The sequence below is a fragment of the Haemaphysalis longicornis genome, unplaced genomic scaffold (genome assembly GCF_048455015.1).
Source record: "Haemaphysalis longicornis isolate Haplotype H1 unplaced genomic scaffold, Haemaphysalis longicornis Haplotype H1 scaffold_16, whole genome shotgun sequence".
Classification (NCBI taxonomy): domain Eukaryota; kingdom Metazoa; phylum Arthropoda; class Arachnida; order Ixodida; family Ixodidae; genus Haemaphysalis; species Haemaphysalis longicornis.
In genome coordinates, this window is record NW_027526266.1 from 22456124 (window position 1) to 22482801 (window position 26678).

General features: G+C 48.3%; 1 protein-coding gene across 1 annotated transcript in view; it reads left to right on the forward strand.

Moving 5' to 3' along the window:
* Positions 1 to 26678, forward strand: part of LOC144166145 (meso-2,3-butanediol dehydrogenase-like) — a 47503-nt gene that overhangs the window by 11408 nt on the left and 9417 nt on the right. Inside the window, exons 3-8 of the mRNA XM_077695749.1 lie at positions 1691 to 1783; positions 4519 to 4657; positions 9068 to 9108; positions 10880 to 10949; positions 12898 to 12934; positions 15090 to 15153. Of these exons, the coding sequence (XP_077551875.1) occupies positions 1691 to 1783; positions 4519 to 4657; positions 9068 to 9108; positions 10880 to 10949; positions 12898 to 12934; positions 15090 to 15153 (444 nt within the window). The remainder of the gene's footprint in view (positions 1 to 1690; positions 1784 to 4518; positions 4658 to 9067; positions 9109 to 10879; positions 10950 to 12897; positions 12935 to 15089; positions 15154 to 26678) is intronic.

The window sequence follows — 26678 nt, forward strand, 5'->3', positions numbered from 1 at the left end:
ATCACATCTGCAGCTTCTCTGCAGTGCCATGCCGATGATGTTTACGTGACCGTCATCTCGGACGATATCCTGACCAATTTGTAAGGGGGTTTTAAGTTGTGCGTGTGGTGTCAACCATCGTTTTCCGTACAGGGCTTGCACCGGTGAGAGGGCCGCGAGAAATTTAAAAAGGTATCTAAGATTGGCCTCTTACACGCCCTGTGGTAGGTTTCACTTCTTATTAACAGATAGTTTGGATAGTTTGTGGTCTTAATATAGGCCTTCCTTGCTTTTTCAGAGCTTGGCGTCAATCTTTCGCCAATCTTTGGCCAAGATTTTACTCTTTCGTAGTCAGATGACACAGTGTTGGCGCCGCATCAGTTCCGTTGGCAGCTTTGGGGTGATGGAGTATGTGGCAGCAGTGGCTGGGTACAGTATCTGCCGAGGAGGCGACTACGAAAACGGGGTACAGCACACCTTACTGAACAGGCGCAGCCCCCGCTGAAATCACGTATCGTTTCTTTCGTCGCCGCTGTAGTATTATTGTCCTCCTTTCCACATTCCAGTTTCCGCCATATTCGATGTTTGGGTGAGCGCGCGTATCGTGCTGCACCAGAAGTAGTTTCCAGTTGGCAGTAGTGACGTACTTCCGTGGATGCTTGATGAGAACGGCTGACAGTGGACGGTTAGCAGGCACTCGTAAATCGAAAAATGAGCCTAATAACGCTACCGCGTTAATTTAAACCTCCCTTACCGTGAGGCGCCCAACACAACCTTCGCCCAGCCGCGGAGGCAAAGCCAAGCCTCACCTAGCTATGACGTCATCACGCGCATAGGCACCGCTAGACCTTCGAGAACACTTCGCCCAGCATTCGTGGCGTGATCTGTAGCGGCATCTTCGCCTCACCAGTTCACATGCGTTCTCGCCTAAAGCAGGGAGTACAGACGGCGAGTTCGCGAAGACCGTTGCCGCGGGTTCTAGTGCGTGCGGTCCGTTTTGGGAGAGATTTGGAAGCCTGCGCACAAAATGGGCCTGCCAGTCGTGGAGAACATCCAGCGGCAAGTTCAGAAATCCATGTGACGTGCAGCAGCCGGGTCTCTGGCGAAGGGAGAGGGGCTGCCAGCTCTGCTGTTTATCCAGCCGTACGCCACCAGTGAAAGCTGCGCCAATTTCTTTTCTGAATTTGACAAATCAAGCTCGCGAAAAAAGAAAGTGCCATTGAGGCAGGTTCTATCCCTCATGGAAGTGGAATTATTTCTCGGCGGTACTGTTGTGATTTGAGTATATAACACGTTAAGTGAAGGCCGGAACATTATTCGAAAAGCTGACGGCATCATGGTCCAGATGGAGCGGAAGTGTACCTGTACAAGTAGAAGGGTTCAATATAGGTCAGTTTTACCGACGTCGCAATGGGAAGCCCTTCATATCACTTTGTTAGTTTGTTATTGCGAATTTATTGGCGGATAGTAGATTGTTTATCCCCAGCGTATTTGTCTTACACACATTGCTCTCTTTTCTTGATTTATTACAAATTTGAGACGCAGGCATAATGCCCAAGACACCCTTGATTGTAGCTAAAGCGTTGGCTCACTGGAAGGTACTCCACGAATCGCAGACGCGAAAGGACAGGAAGCCTGGAATAGGTCTCAAACATTTTACGCCAATGAATATCCGCGAAAAAATGAATATTTGCATTCTTTCCCGTTGCAGGTACTGGTGGCACCGGGCGACTTGTCGTTAGAAGAAAATGCTGCTGCGGTGATAAAGAAAACAGTGGATCACTTCGGCCGAATTGACATTCTGGTAAGCGAGATTTTTGTTATATTGCAAAGCTTTCTCACAGTGCGCAGAAGTGCGCAGGCACCCTGAACAGGCGCACAGCCGCACAGCCGCACAGCCGCACAGCCGCACTGAACAGCCAAATGTCCAGCTACGCAGCGCAAAGTATCAGGCATCTTCCCAGATCTGGTGCAAATGTTAACAGGGGAAAGCCCTCCCCTAGCATGTTGGCTCTTTCTTAGCTTACTTGTATGCGTGGGAGTATATGAACTGAAGTATATGAAGTATATGAACGTCGCAGTATATGAACTGAAGGATACATGAAGGGGGATTTAGAGAAATAGTCCACTCTTGCACTTCCCGCTAACAGTTACGAACGCGCCCCGCCTTCGCATCTTTCTTTTGGGAGGCAGGTTGGTTTCTTCGTGCATTGAAATATTTCTGAGACATTGACACCAACTACCCCAGCAGCAGGTAGTGGTGACAGACAGGCAGTTACGCTTTTATCAGGAAGCGATTTAAATATACGTCGGTGGGTATCCTGCATCGTGGTTTGGTAGAACTTGGCAGAGAAAAGCAGGAAAAAATTACTGTAAGCAAATCCTAGAAATGACGACAAGACGCCGGATCATAGTGACCATCAGGCCACTGGACATCCATCCTCATGCGACAACACCTCACCAAACGCGATCTTTTAATATAACTCTATACGCACAAGGCGGTTTCCTTTAATCTTTTTTTGGCTACTAGTTTAAAAAAAAGATAGCCATCCTAGTAAGTGAGGAGTATAAAAAAGGAAAAATTAGTTTTTTAGTAACCCAGTCAAGCTGTAATATTAAATTCTTGAATATTGATACCAGCGCGACTAAATTAAATAAACCCAGACGATTTCTACGTGAAGGAACCACAAAATACTTTGTTTCTTCGCTTTATTTCACTTTGTATGACGTCACATACAGGTGTGATTTGATATCCCACGAAATCAACAAATTTAAATCTACAGAATCGCCGGAAGTATAACGCAAACAATTATCACTTAGAACAACACATGCACACGCGTTCACAGTCAACTCTTGCATTTCAAAACTCCCTCCGATATGCGGATTGACAGCGCATTTGATTTTAGGTTACGCATCCTTGACGCCTCAATAATTTCCTGTTCTAGCCTATGTCCTGAAGATGTGCTTACTCTGTTTTCCTTAAACTTGTCAGTGAATGAGCAATTAGCATAATAGAAAGCGAGATTCAAAGTCATTGTCCGAGATTCGAAGTAATTGAGAGAGCCTGCGTAGACTTTGATACGTCTTTACAGAACATGTTAAACTAAACTAAAGCGATTGGAATGCCTCCCGCACTTCACCGATATTGCGGTGTGTCTGCTCCTGTACGTCCTCTCAGTCTTTTCAAACTACCAGCATTGACCCTGCAAGAGTTCTGGAATTTTAGAACATCCTAGTTATTGAGGTAGTCGCGCAGTATTTCTTGTGCTGTGGCATAACATAAAAATGTCATATAAAATATTACAAAGTAAGGAACACTTGTAAGCAAAGTAAGCACTTGCAAGCACTTGTAAGCACTTGCGAGCAAAGTAAGCACCGCCCAAGTGTTCGTTAATGGTCAGGGAAATTAAATGAAGCATTTGCCTAATTGTCAAACGCAGCATTCAGTGGTTGGTGCTTGCATCAATTCTGAACTTTTAGATGCGAAGCATCTCATGCTCGGGGTTGTGTCCCTCCCTCCCTCGTCATTGTCCGCCTTTCGCATCCCCCACTGCGCCGGCCTGGCCAGGCACCGCTGATGATGATTTTAGAAGGATGCCCCTAGGGATTGGCCAACCAAAGAATCCATCCATCCCTCCCTTGTCGTTGTCGTTGTCCGCCATCCGCACCCCCACTGCGCATGCCTAGCGAGGTACCGCTGATGATGATTGTGGCAGGATGCCCCTGAGCATTGGCCAACCAAAAAATCCATCACGAGATTCAACGACCGTCATCATCTTCCCGTTGGGGAACCCTGAGTGCCACACCCCCACTGTGCATGCCTGGCCAGGCACCACTGATGATGATTGTGGCAGGATGCCCCTAGGGATTGGCCAACAAAACAATCCATCAGGAGATAGGTTCGCGTTCAACCACCGTCGTCATCTTCCCGTAGGGGAACACTGAGTAGTATGCGAGGCATTCCTCCTCTCCTCTCCGACGCTGCTCTCCTCTCTGGCATTCCTCCTCTCCTCTCCGAAGCTCCTCTCCTCAGCGCGATTGGGCAACGAATGGCAACACCTGCGGCTCCGCGCGCGATAATGCGAAGCAGCTTAGGGTTAGAGACGCGACGGTAGCCGCTGCATACTCCGCTGCGGGCGCCAGTGTAGCTCCGCGGTATAAATGACTCGCGTGCGCACTCCGCTCCCCTCATTCTCCTCCCGCAACGCCGCGATCGAACTGGAAACTAATGGGAACTTGAGTCGACCCCATGGCTGCTTCGCACACTCATCAGGGTTCCCCTACGGGAAGATGGTGAAATTTTTGTAAATAGTGAACGTCTAGCGCAAAACGGAAGCAGAACGTGGGGTTCGAAGTACGTTGCCACCATTTTAACACACCTTCCTGTCGTGTTTTTTTTTTCTGCCGCAGTATCACGCGTTTTAAACCTCATGTATAGAAAGAAATTACCTTTATTATTATTTTTATACTGTGCGATCCTTAGTCACAGACTTTTTCAACTAGATCCGTTGGTTATTATTATGTTCAAAATGTTCCCAGGTGAACAACGCTGGAATTTACCTCCCAGGATCACTTGAGGAAGGTTCTTTGGAGAACTACGATGAGCTGATGAGGACCAATCTGCGAGCGCCACTACACATGCTCAAATATGCCCTGCCACACTTGCGTAAAGCAAAAGGTACGCTGATGTTGTGCGTGTACAACAATCTAAGCGTGTAAAGCTACCTGAAGAGTATTTTATTTTGTTCTAATTTTTCACAGATTGATTTATTGTGGAGTACAACTCGGCGAAGATGCACCTGGGCTTCCAGGCGCGCTGTAGTGGAGGGCGCCGGACTAAATTCTACCACCTGGGGATCTTTAACGTGCGCCTAAATCTTGACACACGGGTGTATTCGCTTTTCGCCTTCGTCAGAAAGGCAGCCACTGCGGCCTGGATCAAACCTGTGTCCGTGGGCACAGCAGCGCAACGCCATATTTGCACAGATGCAGTTTCCCCGCATTAAAAATGTGTGATGTCTGACAGCCATTATTTGAAAGGTCGCATACTTGTGGCTGCTGAAATAAGGCGCCGAGAAAGTTAAAAAATTACGTGGTTTGTGATGTGAATATTTTTTACGTATAAGCATTAGCTTTCTGGGTTATACCATAACATGAAATATTTGACACAAAGGTATTAAATGCTGGTGTGTGCTGCTATATTGGGCGCTAAGCTTTTCCAAGTTCTATGGTATCTCACGTAAGTAGTACAGGAGCAATTACGAACCACAATCGGTCACACATTACACCGCAGGCAAAAGTCCTTCTCCACTAAATAAACGCCCGAACAGGCAGATATGCTGGGATTTACGATGGTTGAACTTCCGGTAATTTGCTGTCCATTGTAGAACTTATATAAATAATAGGCGTTTAATGAAGTAGGAACTCGTACACGTGCGGAAAAGAAATGGTGAGTTAAATCAGAAAAATTTACCCAAGTTTGTTCAAGAAACGAGAAATGAGAATGGACGAAGCTTTCGCCACGCTATAAACAAACGTGCGATAAGCACTTTTACTACTCTTAATGTAACCATTGTCCGCAGGACGTACTCAACCATTTCAATGTGTTTCCAAATGGTGTTCGCGCCACAAATCAGATTTGAATTGATGCCGAGAGGCCTATAGTACACAGCGTTAACGGATAAAAGCGCATTTTAGTAGCCAGGATAAGTGAACCCCAGCGAGTTTTCACCGAATAGGTGGGAAAAGGGTTAAATAAATCGTTATAGCAGCGAAATCTTCGCTATCACTGAAGCAAAATCGGCAGATGAATATATTTGGTTTTAGAAGATATTGCAGGCTCACTATGGGCTAATGCAGGAAGGGGCAAATAAATAAATACACAAGGCGAAAAAAATGGGGTAAACCAAAAATTATTACCCAGTGCGCGCATAAAAAAAGTACTTAACGCGAACAAAATGTGAAACGCAAAGCAACCGGTGAAGTACCACACAGTATTTTCAATTACGTGCACACAAAAAGCGCATTTTAAAGGGAGCATGAAATTTTTTCAGCGCAGCTCTTAAGCGCCCGCTCAGGACTGTAATTTCGCGTCACCATCGCCCTCGTTGTAACCGATAGAACAAAGAGGATACGAGAGAAAGAGTGAGCATAAAAGCAGGGAGAAGGAGACTATGGCGAAACTAAGGGCTGAAGGGCGGCATGCCAAGTCTGCCTTGCGAGAGAACAAGCTTTTATTCGAGCCACGGTCACAGAGGGTTGGTGGCGGCTGCGCGAAGGCCAGACGCGACTTCGGTAACTCCGCGTACAAGGGCCTCCTTAATAACCTGCCTAGCTACCGAACGCGTCTCTCCAAAGCTCGCTGTTGGTGATTTGAGGGCAGGGGTTGTAAGGGCAAAGCCATGGACGTTGAGTGTTCGGGCGTGGCATGCTGGCCGCATTGAAGCAGTTTGGAGACGGGAATGAGGACGGGTGGATTTGGTGTATACGAGCTCTGCATGGGGAAGAGAGCGTTTCCAAGGGTCGCCCGTAAAGGATTTCGTGAGGCGTGAGGGAGGAGTGGGTGGGTGGAAAGTACGACGAGATAGTCGGTAGGGCTCTACGATGTCATTGAAAGTAATTAGGCGATCTCTGTAGCAGCGCAAGCCGTGTCGGGGGACAGTGCTTACACCAGCCCGGAGTGTGAGATCGTGGGCAATGGCATGATAAAGTTCGTTTCCCAGCATGCCAGTGTGAGCCGGGGCCAGCACCGCCTCCACCATTTTTCGATGTGGGTTACTGTGAATGAAGAGGGGCTTCAGAAGCGATCGTCCCCCGAGAACTCACAATCCGAGCGGGCCCCATACTTGTCCCCTATTATGGGGCCAGACCCGTCAGGAATATCTTGGGGAACAGCGCTAGTCCTGTCCGCTTCTTTCTTATTGTGTCCCTGTTAGTTCGCGCAGTTCCCCAAGATGCAAGTACACCAACTCGCCCAACTCAGCACCCGCCAGGAATATACTTGGCAATGTTTCACGATATCGCCACTTATTACAGCCTTGCCCGCCGTAAATGTCCTCCCGCACATCCGAAACTCGCGCATTCACAACAACGTACGTTGTGACTTCTGCAAACCCGCACTCTCTATGAGGGCGGTAATTTATAACATTCATCCCTCGCGGTACCCATCACCTAACTGCCTCGCGTCGGGATTCCGTGCTACAGTCACTCACTCTGGGTGGGGCCCGCTCCTTTAATTACATATTTTCGCTCAATGGAATTTCTGTTTCTTTCTCTGTCCCGTGCAAAATGCAGCAAGGCTAGCTTAGAATCAGTGACGATCTTGGGCAGGGGTGGCCGCTGAGTGAGGGCCGGCGCAATAGCCGTTTCCTCTGCCGTCAAGGGAGAGGTAGTGAAGCGGGTGAGGATCTCAGGCGTGCCCCACTGCGACGACGCGCTACGTGATAGCGCCAGGGCACGGTGGCCAGAGTAATGCGCCGTCCTGCGTTCGCTGGTGAAGCGATAACTTCCTGAAACGCAGCATCTGTGTGCCGTCACCTAGAAGTCGCTCGAACTTAACATTAAGTTAGTATTATAATCGTCAGCCAAGTTTTGGTGCAGCAACACAGCGGTGAAAAGCACACAATATAATGGCCGAAACACGCAAGAATATCAGTGCAGCAGTATACCACGTTATCATGTGTACACGGAAAATCAAAACGCCCGAGTGTCAACATTTCGCCGCACGTTAAAGATTCTCATGGGGTGGAAATTAATCCAGGCTATCATGAGTTAACGGGCTCATGTAGAGCGAGAGTTGCGGTAAACTCCTAATTGCGGACACGAGTACTGCAGAGAACGTTTTTGTGTTACTCGTGCGTCTGTACTCTTGGAGTGGTGGATGCCAAGGAAATGTAGAGCCTTTAAACTAGTTGCAGCTTTATTTGCGGCAAGTGCTGTATTATTACGGTTTATGAACGATAGAGCAGATAGAGAAACCCAATTTAAAAAAAAATCGCTTGCACCGTTCACCTTGTTGGGGACGAGACCGGTGTTCTATTTTTCCCCTCTGGCATCGCCAATCACTACACCACCAACTTTCAGGGATAAATGAGTTGGCGACACCACCTTGGTGTCGCAAGAAAAGCACCCTTACGTCCTTCAAGAAAATGTCGTTAAAGATCGTACAAAAGGCTGGTCGGATGATGGCTCGCTGCACAAAGTGGTTTTAGGTATCTTAGGAACCATTTACAAAAAGAGGGAAGATACAACATGTTTATACTGGGAATAAGTATATGAAAAAAACGTTTTATTAGAAAATGGGCCTAAACCAACGTTTTTATGTGGCCTATCAAATTAAAACGCTGTTGAAAGAGCCGTGAAAGTAAAAAAAACTAAATGGCTAGTCGTACTAGAACTGGTTTAAAAGGGCCAACTTGTGCCCCACTTCGTCAATGCCCTCAACCACAATTCCCTGGTATTCTTAGCTTGCAGTACTTTGCGCAGTTTACAGCACATAAACTTCATAATGTTTGACCGCCGAGGACAATGGAAGTACGTAGTCTCTTCGTTCTCGGCGCAGTGGAAACACTGTGCAGCCATTTAAGCTCAGCACGCGGGGGGGGGGGGGGGGAAACATACACACTGCTCTTTTGTGAAGGTGGCACGTCGTGTACGCATGTTCTGTGTCATATCCTAAATAGTATGACATTAAAATAACCGCGCTTGCGGACGTTTAGTGCTTGTATGAAATTTTTACTGACATAGCAATTCGCAAGGCTTTCGCCATGACCTCTGACATCCTGATATCTGGTAGACGTTGCTATGACGCGTCTTTGTCAAAGCTCTATTCCCCTTAAAAGCATTGCACTTCTCTTTTCACTGAGTGACAGAGTTCATGGGGGTACACGAGAGATGTAAAACACACTTTGAATACGTTGTAGTGTGCAAGGACAAACGGGTACATGTACAGGAAAATGTAAATGTTGGAAACGAGGAAAGAAGGTATCAATATCTTAGCCTATTTTGTCGCAGCTGAAGATGGGGAATACTGCGAGAACATAAAACGCAACTGCTCACGCCAGAATTGTCCTTCTGGACTTCTTTTCAGGCAGCGTCGTGAACGTTTCGAGCGTTGTTTCACTCCGTGCGGTACGTATCCTTTAAAATGTTTCCTGTAACAACACGGGCGGGCGGCTGAATGCTTAATAGTGGTGTGTAGAGGCTTCGCAGCGGGGCTTACACGTAACAGATGCTGTACTCTATACAGCGATATTTAGACCCAGACCTGCTACGCCACAGCACGCTTCAGATTCAGTGTGCACAGAACGTAGTTCAGTGTTCTGAGATTTCAGCAACGAAGTAAAACATGCAGTCTAGGTGCTGCCTCTCTCCTCCTTTTCTCCCGCACGCACATGCGCCCGCATGCACACACGGACAGACAAGACACACAGGCAGATAGGTAGGTTCCAAGACGCCTGCATTACATACTTCGGTGTCATGTATTTCCTCTTAGTAAATTCTCTGTACGCTGGGCCCCAACAACATCAAAACGCCGTTTGCTACAAGTTACTCGGAAATCCTTTCGTGCCCCTCTACGTGTTGACATGTTCACAGATACAGCCGCCCGGCACGAGTGCTAGGTCTCTGTCTGCTGCAGGAGCATTGATGAGAAAGTGAGTGAGCGGTGTACAAACGGGCGGAGCAAGCCTTGCGAAGCGTGCCAGCAATTACTCCGCCCATGTGACACCTTTTATAACTATTCGCGGCCAATCACGGACAGCCACATAGGTCTGTATCTTTCGAAAAGTTCAGAACAAGACGCAATATAACTTGCCTGACTATCTAATCTCTCTTGGGGTCAACATTGGAAGTTTTTTCTCACTGCATGCCATGAGCTGAGCGCTCATGGCATGCACTGGGAAATCCGCGAAAAAAAATGTCTGACGTCACCAAGCACTCCACAAGTTGAACACAGGGGGGCCAGGATGCGAGATGAAGTTTTTAAAGCCAAGCGGGTGTTCAGGCTCAATTTATCCTGATGAATAACAGTAATAACAGTCGGCTCTTTTCATTCCTTTAGTAAGACGAGGCCCGTGACATGTGCGCGTGTGTGCCGGTGTATAACTGCACACCGGGACATTGTACGAAGTGCGCATCTCTTAAACAAGTTCCGCCCCTTTCGCGCAACAGGCCAGCCCAAATACTAAACAACTTGCCGCAGTTGTTTCACTTATGCCGCTATTCATATTTGCATGATTACTCTCCTCCGTTTCCGTTTAACAGAGGCTCAAACACAGAGGCACAAGTAAGAGCAACATACTGCCCCGAAACATGCCTTGAGATTTTTTTTGTTTTGTTACTAGCGCGCCACCGCGAAAGCCGAGAGGCGGATAGCCATTCGCGGTGTGTAGCAGTCAAGGATTCTTGTTTGATTAAGTAAGAGTGTAGCGTTTTTGTCACAAAACTAGGGTGTCCTTGCTTAACTGACAAGGCTCTCGATCTGGTCCGGCGATTCTTAAAATGACGGCGTTTCCCGATAAGTCCCGTGAATGCGTGGAGAACAAACGCCGTAAACTACGATGTTCGAATGCTCCATGGTGCGAAACACTTCGTTGACTGCTTGTTTGAGGTTCTTGCTTTTGCTGTGGTTAATTGCGAAGCAAAAGTTTATTCCAAAAATCTTGATTTTCTATAATAAATTTGCTTCGGTTTTGCTACGTGCCAATATCTACACTTTGTACCTGAGTGCCTTCAAAGCATGCCTTAGGTCATCTGGGAGGGTTTCAAACACATAAACTGAACCTTGCCTGAGGGTTGGCTTGTCACTGGGATGAAACGCTTCCTAAACGTGCCGTGTTCATTGCGGATTGCGGATAATGACCACAGCGTGCGTGTTCTTTGTGTATTTTTATTATTAAAGGCCCGTGGTGGAATGTTTTATAACATCAGCAAGGCAGGCTTGGACCAACTGACCAAATGCGCCGCACTGGGTGAGTTTCACCACGGTTTTCTAGTTTGCCATTGATAGGTCTTTTTGACATATTGCTTGCCTTCACGTGTTCTTCAGACGATTTCCCTTTCATCCCGGCAAGATTTTTTTTAAAAAACGAGCTGCGTTGCTATATCTATTTTTCAGAACGGTGCAAATAAACTGAGGGCAAAGCATGTCCCGTTTAAAATCGATATTTGCGGATATCGTGACTCATTGTCTTGCCGTAGCGCTGCTTTATCGCGAAAATATTGAAATGAAGTCTTTATTATTCAAAATTCATGAAATAATTAAAAGCGCTCCATTCAGACACAGTTGTTACGTGTCGCACACTTGAAGTGCTCACCGAAGCCCTCGGAGTGCGAAAGCAACGCATTAAAGTCCCCCAACGTCACCACGATCATGTCCCACCTGGCGCAGTCCATTGACTGCAGTCCAGAGAAAAGCACACTAGAGCACCAAGTGGTCGGTTTCCTCAGTCCAGGAGCGTCCAGCCACCTAAGCCAGGTGGATCAGCCGAAGCTGACCTTTGATGCTCCAGCTGGCCAATTCTGCCTCCCACTGCTCAACCGAGGGATTAGAAATCGCGGTAATTACGGAGTGAACTGGCACTCCCATACCATGTGATACAGAGTGTAGAGCCCTTTCCAGAAGCGGCGCTGTGAGCCGTATTGCATAGACCAGACGAAGTGTAACTTGGTCGGATGAGGAAACCGGTTCATTTGCTGCAGACGCCAGTAGACCTGCTCTGTTTTGCTGACAGAGGGGTGTCTCAGGGGGAGCGTAAACCTGTCTAGCCTGTACTATTGCGCCACCTTCTCGAATGATGTTAAGGGGATCGCCGTCTCTAGCCAGTTCTCTCGCTGCACCCGACTGGTTAGACCACAAGCAGTCTCGTGGGCAAAGACATTACCACACAGAGAAGTGTGAGCCGGTTTCCAGACAATCGATACCCTTTTCTTTTGAGTTCTGTGGCTCAAACTCTTCATAGCGGTGTGAGATGCGGCCTTGTGGGTAGCTCCTACACGCTGTCTGAGAATCGTTGATTCTTACTTCCGCAGGTGTCTGCGTTATTGTCAGTGCAATAGCTACCTCTTCGGCCTACAGCTTCGTGACTTTCGTGAGTGAGGCTCGTGACATGCCTTTCGTTCTTCATCACGGTCACCACGTGGCTGTGCGTCTTGCATATTCTGCGGCGCCCACGTAGTACACCTTATCGTTGGAGCCATATTTCTTCTCCAAGGCTCTAACTCGGGCCTCTCTTCGTCCTTCGTCGAACTGCGGGTGCTTGCTTCTTGGAAAGAAACATGCACCCACGGTTATGTTTCGGCGTAGTTCGCCAGGGATGTCTTTTGTGGATGCAAGGCTTCCGCCACAATATTTTCAATGCATCGGAAGTCCTAGATATTGGTGCCTCCGTACATGTATGAGAACAGTGTCAGTGCCGTGAAGGCACTGTGTTAATACCTCTGGGTGAACTATCCCGTGTTAATACCTCTGGGTGAACTATCCACTCTATTTACTATGAACTGAGCACGTGCGTGCTACCTTATGGCCCGTCGCCTCTTGACTTCATTTCGGCGAACTGCCTGGGTACTTCGTCTGCTGCTAGGTCATCAGTGTCCTCGTGATTCTTACTCATTTTGTGTCAAATGTGGGCATAATCCTGATGAGGACAGTACGAAATATTAGAACTGGTGTCAAGACATATAACCGTGCACCTGGCCGATATGATGCCTGGCTGCTACCCGGGGCAGGGCACAAGTTATCAGTGTAAATAGAAGTCAGCTGTTCTGTCTTGAGCAGGATATTTTCGCCCGATAATGAGCCTGCCCGCGATCAAATAATCACACGACGTAACGCGATTTATTTTCACAGTTAGTGAGAAACAAACGCATGCAGTTTGATGTTCTTTGTCTAATAAGGGTACGTTTATTGTCTTGCTACAGAAAACGGCCAGTACGGAGTCAGGGTTAACGCTGTCAAGTAAGTTTCACTGTTTTTTATGTATGAATTTGATATGCGCTTGGATTTGTTGAAGATTTCTTGGTAGTCATTGCTTTTGGAACTGCTAAGAAAGCAAGAAAATAATTTTCGCCGCGTATATAGCTAGCTTGTAAAGTGTTCATAATTAGGCACTATAACTCGTTTAATAAAACAGCTAGTAGAGCTAGGCCAACTTTTTGTTTCTCTTCTGGCTTATGCTTCCGAGTGTAAGCAAACTGAAGCACTAATCATCAGCGCAAACAAAACCTAAGTAATAATTTGCCATCAGTTACCATTCATTGCCTTCATCAGGATATGCATTTTTAAAGTAAAGTTAAATTGGCCTGTCACCCAACGCCGCCATTAAATGAGATCTTCAAGCACCCTTTCTCAAAAAAAAACATCATGGAAATATTTGTTGTTTTCCTTAGTAAATTAACGCTCATATGTGATTCGAAATACGTGTCTGATAAGAATGATGTGCCTGCCAATGAGTCATGATTTAAAAAAGTCTCTCGAGCGACACCCTCAAAGCGAGAGTAAAAAAATTAGCTGGTCACCTGGTATCCATTCCGTGCCAGCATAATAGAAATACTCACGTGACCCGCCGCGCTGGCTCAATGGCTAAGGCGTTGCGCTGCTGAGCACGAGGTCGCGGGTTCGATTCCCGGCCGCGGCGGCCGCTTTTCTGATGGAGGCGAAAAGCAAAAACGCCCGTGTGTACGAGATTTCGGCGCACGTTAAAGATCCCCAGGTGGTCCAAATCAATCCGGAGCTCTCCACTACGGCGCGCCTCATCGCCTGCGTTGTGTCGGCGCGTTAAACCCTACAATCAATCAATCAAGAAATAATCACGTGATCAGCCTTGCTGTGACCGGCATGTCACGCATGGCGCCGAACTTCGTGGCGGCCTTGGCGGCTGTCAGTGTGTTTAAAGGCGGATTAGGTGCAGGCTTGGAGATACTTATGTCAGCAGACCTGCTAGTTGACCTAATGCAGCATTATTGAAGAGCTCCGGGTTAGAGCTATTGCAAACTTTCCACGGACAGCTGTTGAATGTTTGTTTTCGAAAGAGGTTTTATCGGCGTCTGTCATTAGCCGTGAACAGGTCATCAGTGTTACAGTTCATGCGCCTCTGAGACAGATATGAAGAACAAAATCGTTTGCTCACTTCATGTTGTAGCTACTAAAGGAAGGCTACACTGGTATCAAAGCGGAGAACATAACACTCAACACGAGCGCACGCTCACGGAAGAAACAACGTTATGAGGATTTTAACTGTGTGTGGGTTCATTACTGTTCCAAAGAACGCGGACATGGAGCCCTGTCAGGTCTAGATCGGCGCCTTTTGGTGCATAAGACCACTTTTCTTCACCGCCTTTACCGCCGTCAACTCCGCCCTACACACCAGGCGCTCTCGCACGCCCAAGAGCGTGCGTGATGATTACTACGGATTTAAACCCTCTTTGCGTCTGCCGCCGGCCCCGCATGTAGTCCTTTATGTACTCCTTACCCTAATACCCCGCTTGTGGGGGTGTCCAAACCATTGATCACATCGTCTGCCAATGGCCCCACAACCCATTTCCCCCACTGCAGACAGTGAGCACTAGGTGAGGGCACTCAGCTACTCCTATTCTGCGGTTCAGCAACCCATCATTGTAAGGTCTACCTGATTCACCGGGGTCTTTTTCCCCTGGTCACCATCCACCCCCTTATGCAGCCTGGCAATAAAACTATCTCTGTCTCTATCTTGTTGCCTCTCTCATAAATATGCTACAGGTGTAGCACTGTTCGCGTCTCAAAGTACACGTTTTCCACCAAGTTGTGCCTCCTATATTAAGGCAGTGTGGCTTGACAATCTTTGTTACCCGGTAGAGCGCGGGGCATCCGTATTCGGTAGCGAGTATTTTTCAGTTTTTTGGCAGCACTTTTGCTAGTCCTCGCATGTTACAGTCACGCTTCCAACTTTTTTAGTTAATGCTGACGAATTGTGGAGGAAAGAGTGTAGTTCATTATGAGTCTAGAGCTTTTGCGTTCGTTTTTCTCTCTATAAAACTGTGTACACCTTGCATCTGACGTCATCGTTTTGCGCGATTGCTTCTCAGGTCATTGTCTTTGATGTGATTTTAATTTCTGGCTTTGGTTATTTTTTCAGCCCCGGAGTAGTGGCCACCAACATTGGGAAGAAGCCCGGTGTAACCACTGAAGAACACATTCAGGTATCGACGCCACAAATGGAGCGTTCGTTGTTCTCCTGTGCACGCCTTTTCGCTCCAGCAATACAGCGTTGGCTACGGAAGCTTAAAATTATCTGTGCTTTTTATCTCGAGAAGATCTTTAGGAAACAAGTTACGTGATTTTACAAACTCATTTACTTTGCTTCAGCGCGGCCTATTTCACCTCTTGTTAGATGTAGCGCCTTTTTCGGGTGCTACAGGCCAAGCCAAAGTCGCCAGATCAGAACACAATGAGGAGCATGGGCATCACTTTTGAGTGCGAGCGAATTATTGTTTGACACAAATCAAACGGAAGGGCTTTGTACATATTAAAGCAAGAGGTACGAAAAACCGTGCTGTGTAGATAACCAATTCGTAATCATAAAGGGTCATGGTTTGCGCCTGTTGGTGATGCATAACGGGAACTGAAGGCGCAAATTAGACACAGACAAAGAAAGGGGACAACAGGACGAGCGCTCTTCCTGTTGTCCCCTTTCTTTGTCCGTGTCTAATTTGCGCTTTCAGTTCCCATTAGTAATCATAAAGAAACCTCTGGAGACCTCAACGTTCGTGCGGTGCTGCCGAGAAGCACCTACAATAGTCGCGTCGCACTCCGATGTTGAAGGATTTGGGGGGAAGCCAACTAGCCGGCAGGCTTTGGCTCTGGCGAACCGCGTAACAAAAGCAGCTGGATTTCGCTGGGTTTACCGCTTGGAATTTTTTATAAGGTCCGAAGGACAAAAAGGCAGTTGTACGAAATCAAGCACGTTTGTGATGTATGCGCGAAGTCGACGAACGCACAGAAAATTCTGGTGGAAGCTCGATGCATCCGTTAGGCTACTGTAAGCAAGAAGTCGTACGAGGTCACAACTCACGTCTGTGACTTTTTTAAGCCGGCTTGGCGCTGCGTATCTGTAAGGTTTGACCGACCGTCAAGGAAAAGAAGCGTCAAGGTGTGTTCGCTTGTTTTTTCACCCCCTGAAGTTGCTCACAAGCGCAACCTTACTACATAAAGAACGGTCTTATGCTCTGATAAATCTGGATTAAGATATTCAGAGTACAGATAAAGCATATTCTCAGCGGGGTATATTACATATGCTCCTACGAAGTCCTGAAAGTGGCAGCAACTCTATTTTCGGTCTAAATGATAGGTCGCAAGTACATGCAGTAAGACACGATAGTACCGCTATTTTAAGAGCGTTCCCATTTTTGTTGAAATTTGTGTGCACAAGAGATGTGATTGGACTTCTGTTTGGCACGCTCAGCACCAGCAAAACAAAATACAGGGATCAGATGCCTGGGCATGCATTAAGTGCTGAGATCTGACTGTGTACTCCGCTTTCACGTAAATCGCTTGCAGCAGTCACTTTCTTAAAAGTGATGCGTCTATATGGCTGATTAGCAAGTCATTATCACTCAATGAATAACTTTGGATGCTGCAGCGAGTGACAAAAAACATGATTGATTATTTAAAAGAACCGCGCTTCTGCACCAGAGCAGATGATATTCGGGTGTAAAAATATATAGACTGACGACGAAAAAATTTGCAACAGATACACACTGACCAACAGCCAGGCCTCACCTAATTAGGTCACAAACCGCAGCGAGGAACAGAAACTCGCAATAAGTCGAAACAATCACTGCGGTGCCACGCGCATCGTGAAGTGCCGAGGTTCTGCGCGGACTGTCCGAGAAGAGGGGCGTTGTTGCTCCAGTTTATAGTCGTTTTCTTGAAAGAGGCGGGTGTTCCTTCCGTGTTCAGCGCCGGCTACTGTACCGTTCCTATTTTTGCTCTTACTTGCTTTATCGCGATCGCGTTATTAGGCTCAATGTTTGATTTTTCAGTATGTGTTAGCCGTCCGCTATCAGCCGTGTTCATCAAGTGTTCACGGAAATAGGCCGTCAGTGCCAACAGGAATCTACGACTGAGAGAGGCAGATGCCAAGGCTCGCGTGAGTTCGGAATACGTGCAGCAGCAGCTTAAATTGGAAAGAAGGACAATGATAGAGCGGCCGAGACCAAGGAAAGGGTACGTGAATTGAGCAGGCGTGGCGCATGCGCAGTGAAGTTCGTTGTACGCTCTCTAGGTGGTAGGATTCTCGGCAGACCACCGCCTGCCGTGCCCGCAACTGACGCTATCGCATCATAGCGGCTCTCCAATTAAAACTAATCCCGGCCCCAACATGTTGTCACCAAACTAAAAAAGGGGGTCAGGAGGTCATAGCCAGTGCCTCAAAAAACAAAGACTGCGTAGATTGTGAGCAGAAACGAACTAAAATGTCTCCTAGTACGAAATAAAGTGCAGTATTTTGTGCTCAATAAAATGTTTTTATTTTACTTTACCAATTTTCCGCGGCTGTGTCACCACTGCAAGGTGTAGGGGTAAAACGAGTGGTGGCACCACGCGGCCAAGGTAATAAATCGCCCAAAAATGTTCAAGAGCGTCATCTTATGAAGTAATGCCGCAAAAATCCTTGGCATGTCCCTACAGAAATGCGGCACAGTCGCTCTCACAATTGCCAAAATGCAGACAATCTTTTTCGGCTACATTGTGAAACTCTTTACCGCGGGAGCGGCAGGAGTGGCAGCTGTGGTAGAAGAAACAATAAGACTCAACAGGCACTAAATATTAGCCGGTTGTCGTACGGCCTGCCGTACAACAGACTTCCCGTTACCGAATAAAATCAAATAAGCACCTTCATCACGAAGAATATAAGGCAAAAAAGGCACTCAAATTAGGTCTTTATAACCCCCTTGGAGACATAAATCAAGCCACTCGCCTGTATCAAAGAAAGCGGCTAGTAAAAAAAATGGGACGGCTATCGTATGCAAGATAGTCATAGTTACAATCGGGAAGGCGTCCTCGAACCGGGCACCATCACCTCCGTCTTGCGTGGTAGCGTTGTGAAGAGCGGCCAGCAAAGGTTGGTGCGTGGGTGATGACGACAAGAAGCCGACGGCACGTTTTACTGGTTTGCTGCATGAGTAGAGATGAGCCGAAGCAATAGAGGAATAATGCCTTACAAGCGAGAATACAGCAGAACTCGACTGGGCGACAGCATGAATTCGTTTCTGCTAAACAAATTGTCCACCGAGAGGGGGAATTTTATACACAATAGCCGTAATGGCTGTGCGCGTTCCGCTGTGCTTCTGTGCAGACTGTCCGAAATAGTACAGACATACAACCGAATTTCCGAGACACACAACCCTCTTTCGAGACTCAACGAGCGCCGCTCGTTGAGTCTGAGAGGGAGAGAGGAGATTTCGGCTGGAGGGCTTGCTTCTCCGGGAGAAGTTTTTACATGGAGATCCGTCGGCAGCTGCCGAATTTGAGCCAATGACAGCGCGGCGCCGCGCGGCCGGCGCAGATGTGAAGGTAGGCTCTGCCACAAAGCAAAGGAGCACTTTTCGAAGGTTGCTTTACGCGCCAAAAGGGTAGCGGTGCGCTGAATCGTAACAGCATTCCACGGAACAGAAACTGGACGTACTGATGGACATGTCACTAATGCAGGGACTAGTCATAAAGAAACCCCCCTACTGAAATCATTCGATCAAAACATACAATAAGGAGAGCTGAGAAGATAATCAAAGTACGAGAACCATGCGACACAATCGTTATGACTGCATGACCTTCCCGCACACACAGGAACAGAAGAAGCGGAAATTGAAGCAATCCTCTTCGCAGTCTAACTAGCGAAACTGTTAAACATAATCTCATACATAATAAGAGACTCCCACTACAGCAATACAAACATCACTACAGACGGAATACCTAAACGCTTCCGAAAGATACTCCCACCCACAATGAAGTTCAAATTACGCGGAAACCCGGACGCGAGGGTCTGGAGAGATCGAGGCTGCTGACTAAGAAGCTCACGAACTCACATACCGTGCTCATTGCGGCCAAAACTGCCGCACTCCACTCAGGAACGTTTCCGCTTGCTTTGCATAGGATCTCATTCTTCGCAACGCACACGGGGCTCTCAGGGGTGAAGAATCCGGAACTCTGTGCACTATACAAACATATCTATATATTTTACCCACACATTGCGGTTTTGAAGACCAACCAAAAGAGACACAAAAAGTTATCATAGCAGGCACGCGTGAGCGTGATAAATTATAATGGCAATACGCGTACACAAAATATAGAATGATTAGTAAATTGTGCAGAGCTGTAAGGAGGACCTTAACATGCCTTACCACGGTTTTCAGAAGAATATAAAATAGGTCTAGCAGCTTAATACACTAATAATATACAATAAACGGTAAGGGCCTCAGAAACAAAAATAATTAAATAGTTCCACTCAACGCGAAAGTTGTCAGAAGTGGGGATTCGCCATTGATTCCCTTGTGTTATTCTTGTGAGTACCTTGTGTTTATGCTAGTTTTTTGCCATTGTGATACAGTTAGTAACGCCAGTAGGCCGGCATCTCAACTAACGTGAAACCTAGGCAGGGGCGATGCACGCAGTGTATGAGTGTATTCTTTGGCCTTGGTGTTTTTGCAAAGGGAGATGAAGCCGTTGGGGGGTAAAAATGTACAGCTTTGCTGTAATATTCTGTTGTCTCTGAAGCACCAAGCTTTCTAGCCGCAAGGCGTAAACGAGTGTCCCGGTGTTTTTTAGTACGCATTACGAAGGGCTCCAGCGCGACGCGTACACGATTGTCCCGGGTTTTTTTTAGCACGTGTTACGTTCTAGCGCGAGGCGTAAACGAGTTTAGTGGAGTTTTCGTACCATGACAACATGATGATGACGACGGCAACGACGGCAGGAGAGTCAGTCAGTAAACTTTATTGATGGGAAAGGGGAGGAGGGAAGGGTAAGGTGGGGCTAGAGAAGTGAGTGGAGCCCTCTGGAGAAGTGAGTGGAGCTGCCCCGATCTTCGCTCTCCGGATCAGCTCTCGCTGAGTCCCGAGGGCGGAGTTGGCCAGGGCTGCCTCCCATCTCCCATGTCTCTAGTGTGTTGGGTTCGTGGGCGTTCTCCGGGGGCCATATAACGGGGCATCCCCAGGATGCGTGGAAGAGATTTGCCACCTCTCCACATTTTTTCCAGTGTTCGTTTGTGTAGTTCGGGAACATTAGAGCAAGTCTAGACTTGTGTATGAAGGTGTTTGTTTGAATTTTCCTTAGTGTTTGGCTTTCATAAGTGTTAAGGCCTTTGTGTGGAGGGGGAAACTTCTGCCTGCTGAGGCGAAGCCTGGCGAGGAGTTCTTGGTGGGTTTCAGGAGGGGGAAGACTGTACGAGTGCTCTGACTCGGCGCGGTACGTGAGGAACCTCGCTACCTCATCGGCAATCTCGTTTCCGTTTAGCCCCTCGTGACCGGGGCACCAAATGATGGTGTGCTTGTGCTTCAGGGTTGCAGGAAGAATCCGCTGCGTGGACTCGGGGATTCTGCCTGCCGCTAGGTTTAGAATGGCTCTTTTCGAGTCCGTGAGGATGTTCGGGGCTTGGTCGTTGTGTTCGCCCCATCTTATGGCTAGTAGGATGGCGCTTGTCTCCGCTTCGTCCGTGTCTAGGTCTTTGATAGTTATGCAGTCTATTAGCTCGCCTAGATGGTCCACCGCTACTGCTGTTGAGTTCCGGTTTGCGCCTCTGCTTGCATCCGTGTAGATTGTGTTGCTCTGGTGCTGGAATGATTTCCGTAGGTATTTAATTCTGGCAATCCTTCGGTCTTTGTGGAGGGTGGGGTGCATGTTCTTGGTGTGGGGGCCATGTCCCTCAAAACGGGGCGAGAAGGCGCTAGCGACGTCCTCCTCCTTGGTGGGGCGAGGGCGATCCTCGCGCGCTTCCCTCCTCTACCTTACGAGGCGACGAGGCGAGACCGCCCTTGGGACGCGCAGCGATCGCACGGTACGTAAATGCCCTTCGGCCACTTTTGGCCGTTTCTAGCATTGGCCGTTGTTTCTCACTTCCGTGGGTCACGACACCCACCGTGTCGATTAGCGCATGCCTCGATTTGCGTCAGTGCGTTTATCTAGGATGCCCGGGGAGTCTCCGCGGGCATATTCCACTTCTTGGTGGGTTGCCCCCGCGTCCGCGATGTGACGGCTTGCGCCGTCTAAGGTCAGCGGACGAACGCCGATGCCGCCCAGTCGTGTCCAGTGGCGTGGCTTGAAATGTGTTGCGGCCACAGAGAGCCCCCTTCCCCACCGTCAGCGAGCCTGCGGACGCTAACTGCTGCCCGACTACGGGCTGGGCACACGCTGACGGCTGTATGCCCCAGGGGCTAGGTGCGTAGTGCAGTGTAGCGTTTGTATCGTGGTTTCCCGCGTAATAAACCCCTATACTATAAAATATCTCGCTTCCCGGTGAAGTGATTGACAACGTACACACGCGGCGAGAGTCGTGGCTCGCTCTCGAACCCGTTGTGGGCAGAGTCTCTCGGCAGGGCAGCTCGGTGCTGCGCGAAAGCACTAATAGCGACGGCGCGTTATTCTGTTACTCTATTCTGTTCCTTAATGCTAATAGCAAGGATTAAGGATAAGAATACGGAATGCCCACATTTCTGGCGCCCAACGTGGGGCGCCAGAAATGTGGGCCTCACCTCTGTAATGCAGTGCAGCCTGCCAAGGTGCCCACCATGGGTTCGAGCGAGCCAAGCCGTAAACGGCCCCGGCGGCCCTCGCCCCACGTGCGCAGCCACTCCGTGGAGACGAAGTGGCTCCTCAGAACGTGGTTTTATTCCGGGTAATCCACGGTACAGCAACCAGCCCTGGTATTACACTCCTAGCCCTGGGGCAGAGAGGGGGGTACCCGTCGACCGTACGCTTCAAGCCACAGAGCCCGACGCGCAGGGAGGGTAATCGGCAGCTGTTGTTCCAGTGGCGTAAGCCACCGAAACGCTCCAGGTGATGGGCCCGGCTATGACCGGAACCGACCACCAGACTGACTGAGAAATCCAACCCCCGGTACGTTCGCCGACCTCACGTAAGTGAGAAAACGGCGGTCGCTCAGGCCGAACCGAGCGAGCAGCGTGCAAGCACGAAGTACCTGTCAGAGTCGGCACCCAGCCAATCTCTCCCGGGTCCGACCGAAGCGCGCGCCCGCCGCCGCGAGCCCTTCGGCGGCACGCGCCCCGTGGCCCACGGACCGGCGCGCATTGGTCAGCCCGTACCCCCTTGCAGGGAGAGGGCGCGAGGGGCTATCCTCGCCCCTGTTGGAGAGGGGATCGCGGGCTAGCGTGCTCGCGTAATTGGGAGTAGCCCCAATTAAGATCCCCACATTGGGTAGGGGACATAGGATCAGGCTTTTGCGTTGAGTTGGGGTGATGTTGGTCATCCGGTCTTGCCTGATTCTTTCTTGGGGTGTTCCGATTCTGCGCAAGATGGCTCTTCCTGCTGAAGTTTTATTGAGACGCTCTTTTTGGGCTGCTAGTACCGTTTCTCTTAACTCTTGAAAGGTATTAAAGATGCCCAGGGCTGATAGTTTGTCGCTTGATGTACAGAAAGGCAGACCTAAAGCTGCCTTGTATGCCGTTCTTATGTTTGCCTCTATCCGTTCTTCTTGGGCTTTCGTGGTGATGTGGAAAGGGAGGCTATATGTGGTTCTACTGATTATGAGTGCTTGGACGAGCCTGAGTGTCTCTTTTTAGCTCATGCCGCTTCGGATTCTTGTAATTCTTCTGATAATCCCAGCAAGTTGGGTTGTTGTCTTCTTGAGCTTCTCCATCGTTGCGTCAATCTGGTTGTTGCTCTGTATTCTCATGCCTAGTATTCTGATTTGGCTTTTTTCGGAGATGGTGTTTGTTCCGATTTGGATTTGGGAAGGTAGTTGTTCTTTTGTTGGGTAGATTCGGATGAGCTCGCATTTCTCAGGTGAGCATTCGAGGCCGTTCTCTCCTGCCTTTTCCACTACCACGTTTGCGGCAGCTTGCAGTTGTTCCATTTTCTGTTGGAGGTTTCCTTTGGAGACCCATAGTATAACGTCATCAGCGTAGATGGCGTCACCTATGTCTGTGAATCGGGTTAGGGCTTCCGCTATCTTGATAATTGTAATGTTGAACAGTATGGGGGAGATGACGGATCCCTGTGGGGTGCCTCTTTTCGGCATTTGGAAACTGTCGGATCCGTACTGTTGCAGTTTGGTTAGAAAGGAAAGCTTTTACGAAGTTGTAGATCCGTTCTCCGCTTCCTATACTGTTCAGGGCCTCTAAGATTGCCTCGTGGGAGACGTTGTCGAACGCTCCCTTGAGGTCTAGAGTCAAAAGCATTTGGTGTTGTTATTCTGTTCAAGGCAAGGATTTCTTCCTTGAATAGCAGGAAGGCATCTTGTGTGGACAGGCCTTTTCTGAAGCCGATTAGGCTGTATGGGAGGAGGTCATTGTCCTCTAGGTAGTTGTACAGTCGTTTGGTTATGATGCGTTCGTAAAGCTTGCCCGTACATGAGGTAAGTGATATTGTGATCTCACATTGTTGATTGCTAATTCTTTGCCTGGTTTGGGAATAGTTGTGATTTCCGAATGCTTCCACTCCGGTGGGATGGAACCGCGTTTCCAATGTTGTTCATTTATGTATTCGGTTAGTTCTTCTAGCTGCTGATTACCGAGGTTTTCTGATGATGTTGTTCGTTATCCCATCTCTGCCTGGAACGTCTTTTCTTTTTGCTGAGACTATTGCATCGAAGACTTCCTCTTTGGTTATGTCTTGATCGAGGATGTCGTTCTTTGCACCCTTGTATTGGGTTTGGCTGTGATCCGGGGTGTCCTTGTCTCCAAACTTGCTCTGGAGTGCTTCTAAAAGCTGCCCGTTTGAGCCTTGGAAAGTGTGGGCTAATCTTTTTACGCTATGTTGGCTTTCTCTTTTGGTGTTGTTTGAATCAAGCATACTTCTTAAGATTGCCCATGTCTTAGAAGTGCTGAGAGTGTTCTTGAGGTTTTCGCAGAAATCATCCCAATTTTGCTTGGAAAGCTTGTGTGCGTAATCTTTCGCCTCTTTTGTGATGTTGTTGATTCTTTTTCGGAGTAGTTTGTTTTGTTTTTGCCTCTTCCATCTTTTGGTGAGTTTGGCTCGCTTTTTGCATATGCTCATGAGGTGGTTGTCCACGCATGGTGTTTTCTCGTCGCATTGTATTGTGTTGGTCACTTTTCTATGTCTGGAAATTAAATCTTTGCTCCAAATATCGATTTCAGTGATTGGGATATGGTCTTCTGTTAGTGGCAGTTCTGATCTGAACTTTTCCCAGTCTGTTATTCTGGCAGGCTTTCGTTGCAGTTTGTAGTTGTCTGATGTGGTTCTGACGCAGATTATGTTATGGTCGCTGCCCAGATTTTCATTAGTGTTGTGCCATATTATATGGTGGTCACTGCTTTTAGCAAATGTGAGGTCAGGGCAGCTGTCTCTGTTATTAATACCTCCTGTTCTGGTGGGGCTGCTGGGATCGTTTATGGATTCTAGTCCATATCTGTCCATGTTATTGAGGAGGTTTTCGCCTTTTTTAGAGTTAAAATTGTAGTTCCATTCTCTGTGGGGTGCATTTAAGTCGCCCAGTGCTATCAGTCTATTTCCTTTCACCTTGAGCATGGTTTCACCCATGAGCTTCGAGAAGTCCTCCCTTGCGTTGGACGGTGAGCTATAGACGTTGAGAATAAAGACTTAACTTTTCTTCCTGTCGTTGGGAACTATTTCGATTAAGTTGGCCAATGGGGATTGGGTCATTAAGAAATGTTTGATGGTTGTGACGTCTTTTCTTGCGTATATCGCCGCTCGTAGGTCTTTCGTTATATCCATGCGGGTGTAACCTAATATATTCGTCATATATTCCACTTCGTGCAGGCATAGGATTTCGGGCTTCTCTTCTTTGCTTTGTATATATTGTTCTAGGGAGCATTTCTTGTTGCGTATGCTTCTGCAGTTCCATTGCCATATCTCTAATTTTTCTGATTTAGGGGCTTTTTTACGGTGCTTCATTTTTGTCTGAGATGTCTGCCGCAAGGTCTTCTATCTGTGCATCGAGTGCTTGTTGTTTTCCTCCTCTTGGGTTTAGCTGTTGTTCCAGTTTTCTCTTTGCCTCATTATGCTGTTTCTGTTGCTGTTCTGCTGGTTTCGCCATGTTGAGGAGAGCTTGCTGTATTTGGTCCATCCTATTGTTCAGAGCTTGTTGCATTTATGCTAGGAAGAGTCCTATGTCGCTGGGATCATTTAGCAGCTGGAGGGGAACTTGGAGTTGCGGTATTGGGGCAGGCATGTCCTTTGGGGTAAAGGCGCACGTGCTTATGGCTGGGCTTTCGCTACGTTTTTCTTTTTCAGACAGCTGTCTTCGGAGGTTTTCAATTTCGTTGTTCTGTCTAGCTAGCTGTGCTCGTAGTTCTTCTATTACCTTATCCTGTTTGGATTGTAAAGAGTAGATTTTAGTGATTGTGTTCTGTAGGGAGGCAGCTACTTTTGGCCAACTCACCTTCTTGTTGCCTTCTTGCTTGCGCTCCTGGGAGGCCACTTGGTCTTTGGTGGTCTTGTTCCCTGCGGGGGCTTCATTCCCTGAGGAGATCGTCGCGTGTTCGGTGTTGTTCCGCGCTGGTGGGTCGGTGGTTTCGTTCAGAGTTGGCCATTCCTCCGTAAACCATCTGGACTGGTTGGGTTTTTTTGCTTTCTTCCCTTTGGTGGTGTTGCCAGGGGGTATCCTTGAATTTCTAAACTTCTTCTTGCAATCCTTTGTGCCAGTTACGTGGCCCTCTTCACCGCAAACAGCACACTTTGGGGAGCAGGGGTGTTCCGGGGCTGGGTTTTCAGTGCAGCATGGGGGGCATTTTCTGACGTGTGGCGTAGGGCAGACATCTGACCGGTGTCCTGCCGTCATGCAGTTCTGGCAGGCTTGACGCGTCTTTCTGTAGTGGTAGCACAAAAGTTCACCACCGTGAAAGTACACCCCCCGGGGAACCGTGTCACCCTCGAAAGTCAGGAGGGCTGTTTTCGATTGCCCCAGCATGTGGGCTTGGATTATTTTAGTGTGCAGCGTCCGCACTCTCAGGCCTCTCATGAGGTCTTCCGAAGGTGTTCCTGGTGGAAATCCGTGGGCGATTTCCTTTACTTCATGCTTGGAGAAAGCCACGTACGATATTGCATCATACGTGATGCTGCCGAATCTCAGGAAGTTGATCCTCCGAAGCTCGTTCGCAGCCTCTTCGCTCGGCGTGCTGACGATGATTATATTCGAGGCCCATCGTGGGCGTACAATCGCTTCCCTCAGTTTGTTCAAACCTCCCGGGCACGCGTTTGCTACGGCCTGGGTGACCTCTAGTGTCGAAAAGTTCTTCAGAGGGAGTTCTTTCCTCGGCCTGATGATGATTTTAAAGTCGTCTTGTGGCAGGGGAGGGAGTCTTCTCTTGAAGGTTTGTTGCTGAGAATTGTCTTGCTTACTTGCAGGGTCTGTGTTTCCGTCGTTATCAGGTGCTTCCCGCTCAAGGGTTCCTCGTGCTTCTTTCTTCATGCGCTGTTTTGTGCGGAGGCTGAGTGCTTGTTCCCAGCCGGTGTCGTCGTTGTTCTCTTGCATAGCGTGCGCTGGTGCATGTTCTTGAGAAAACGGCGAAACTTC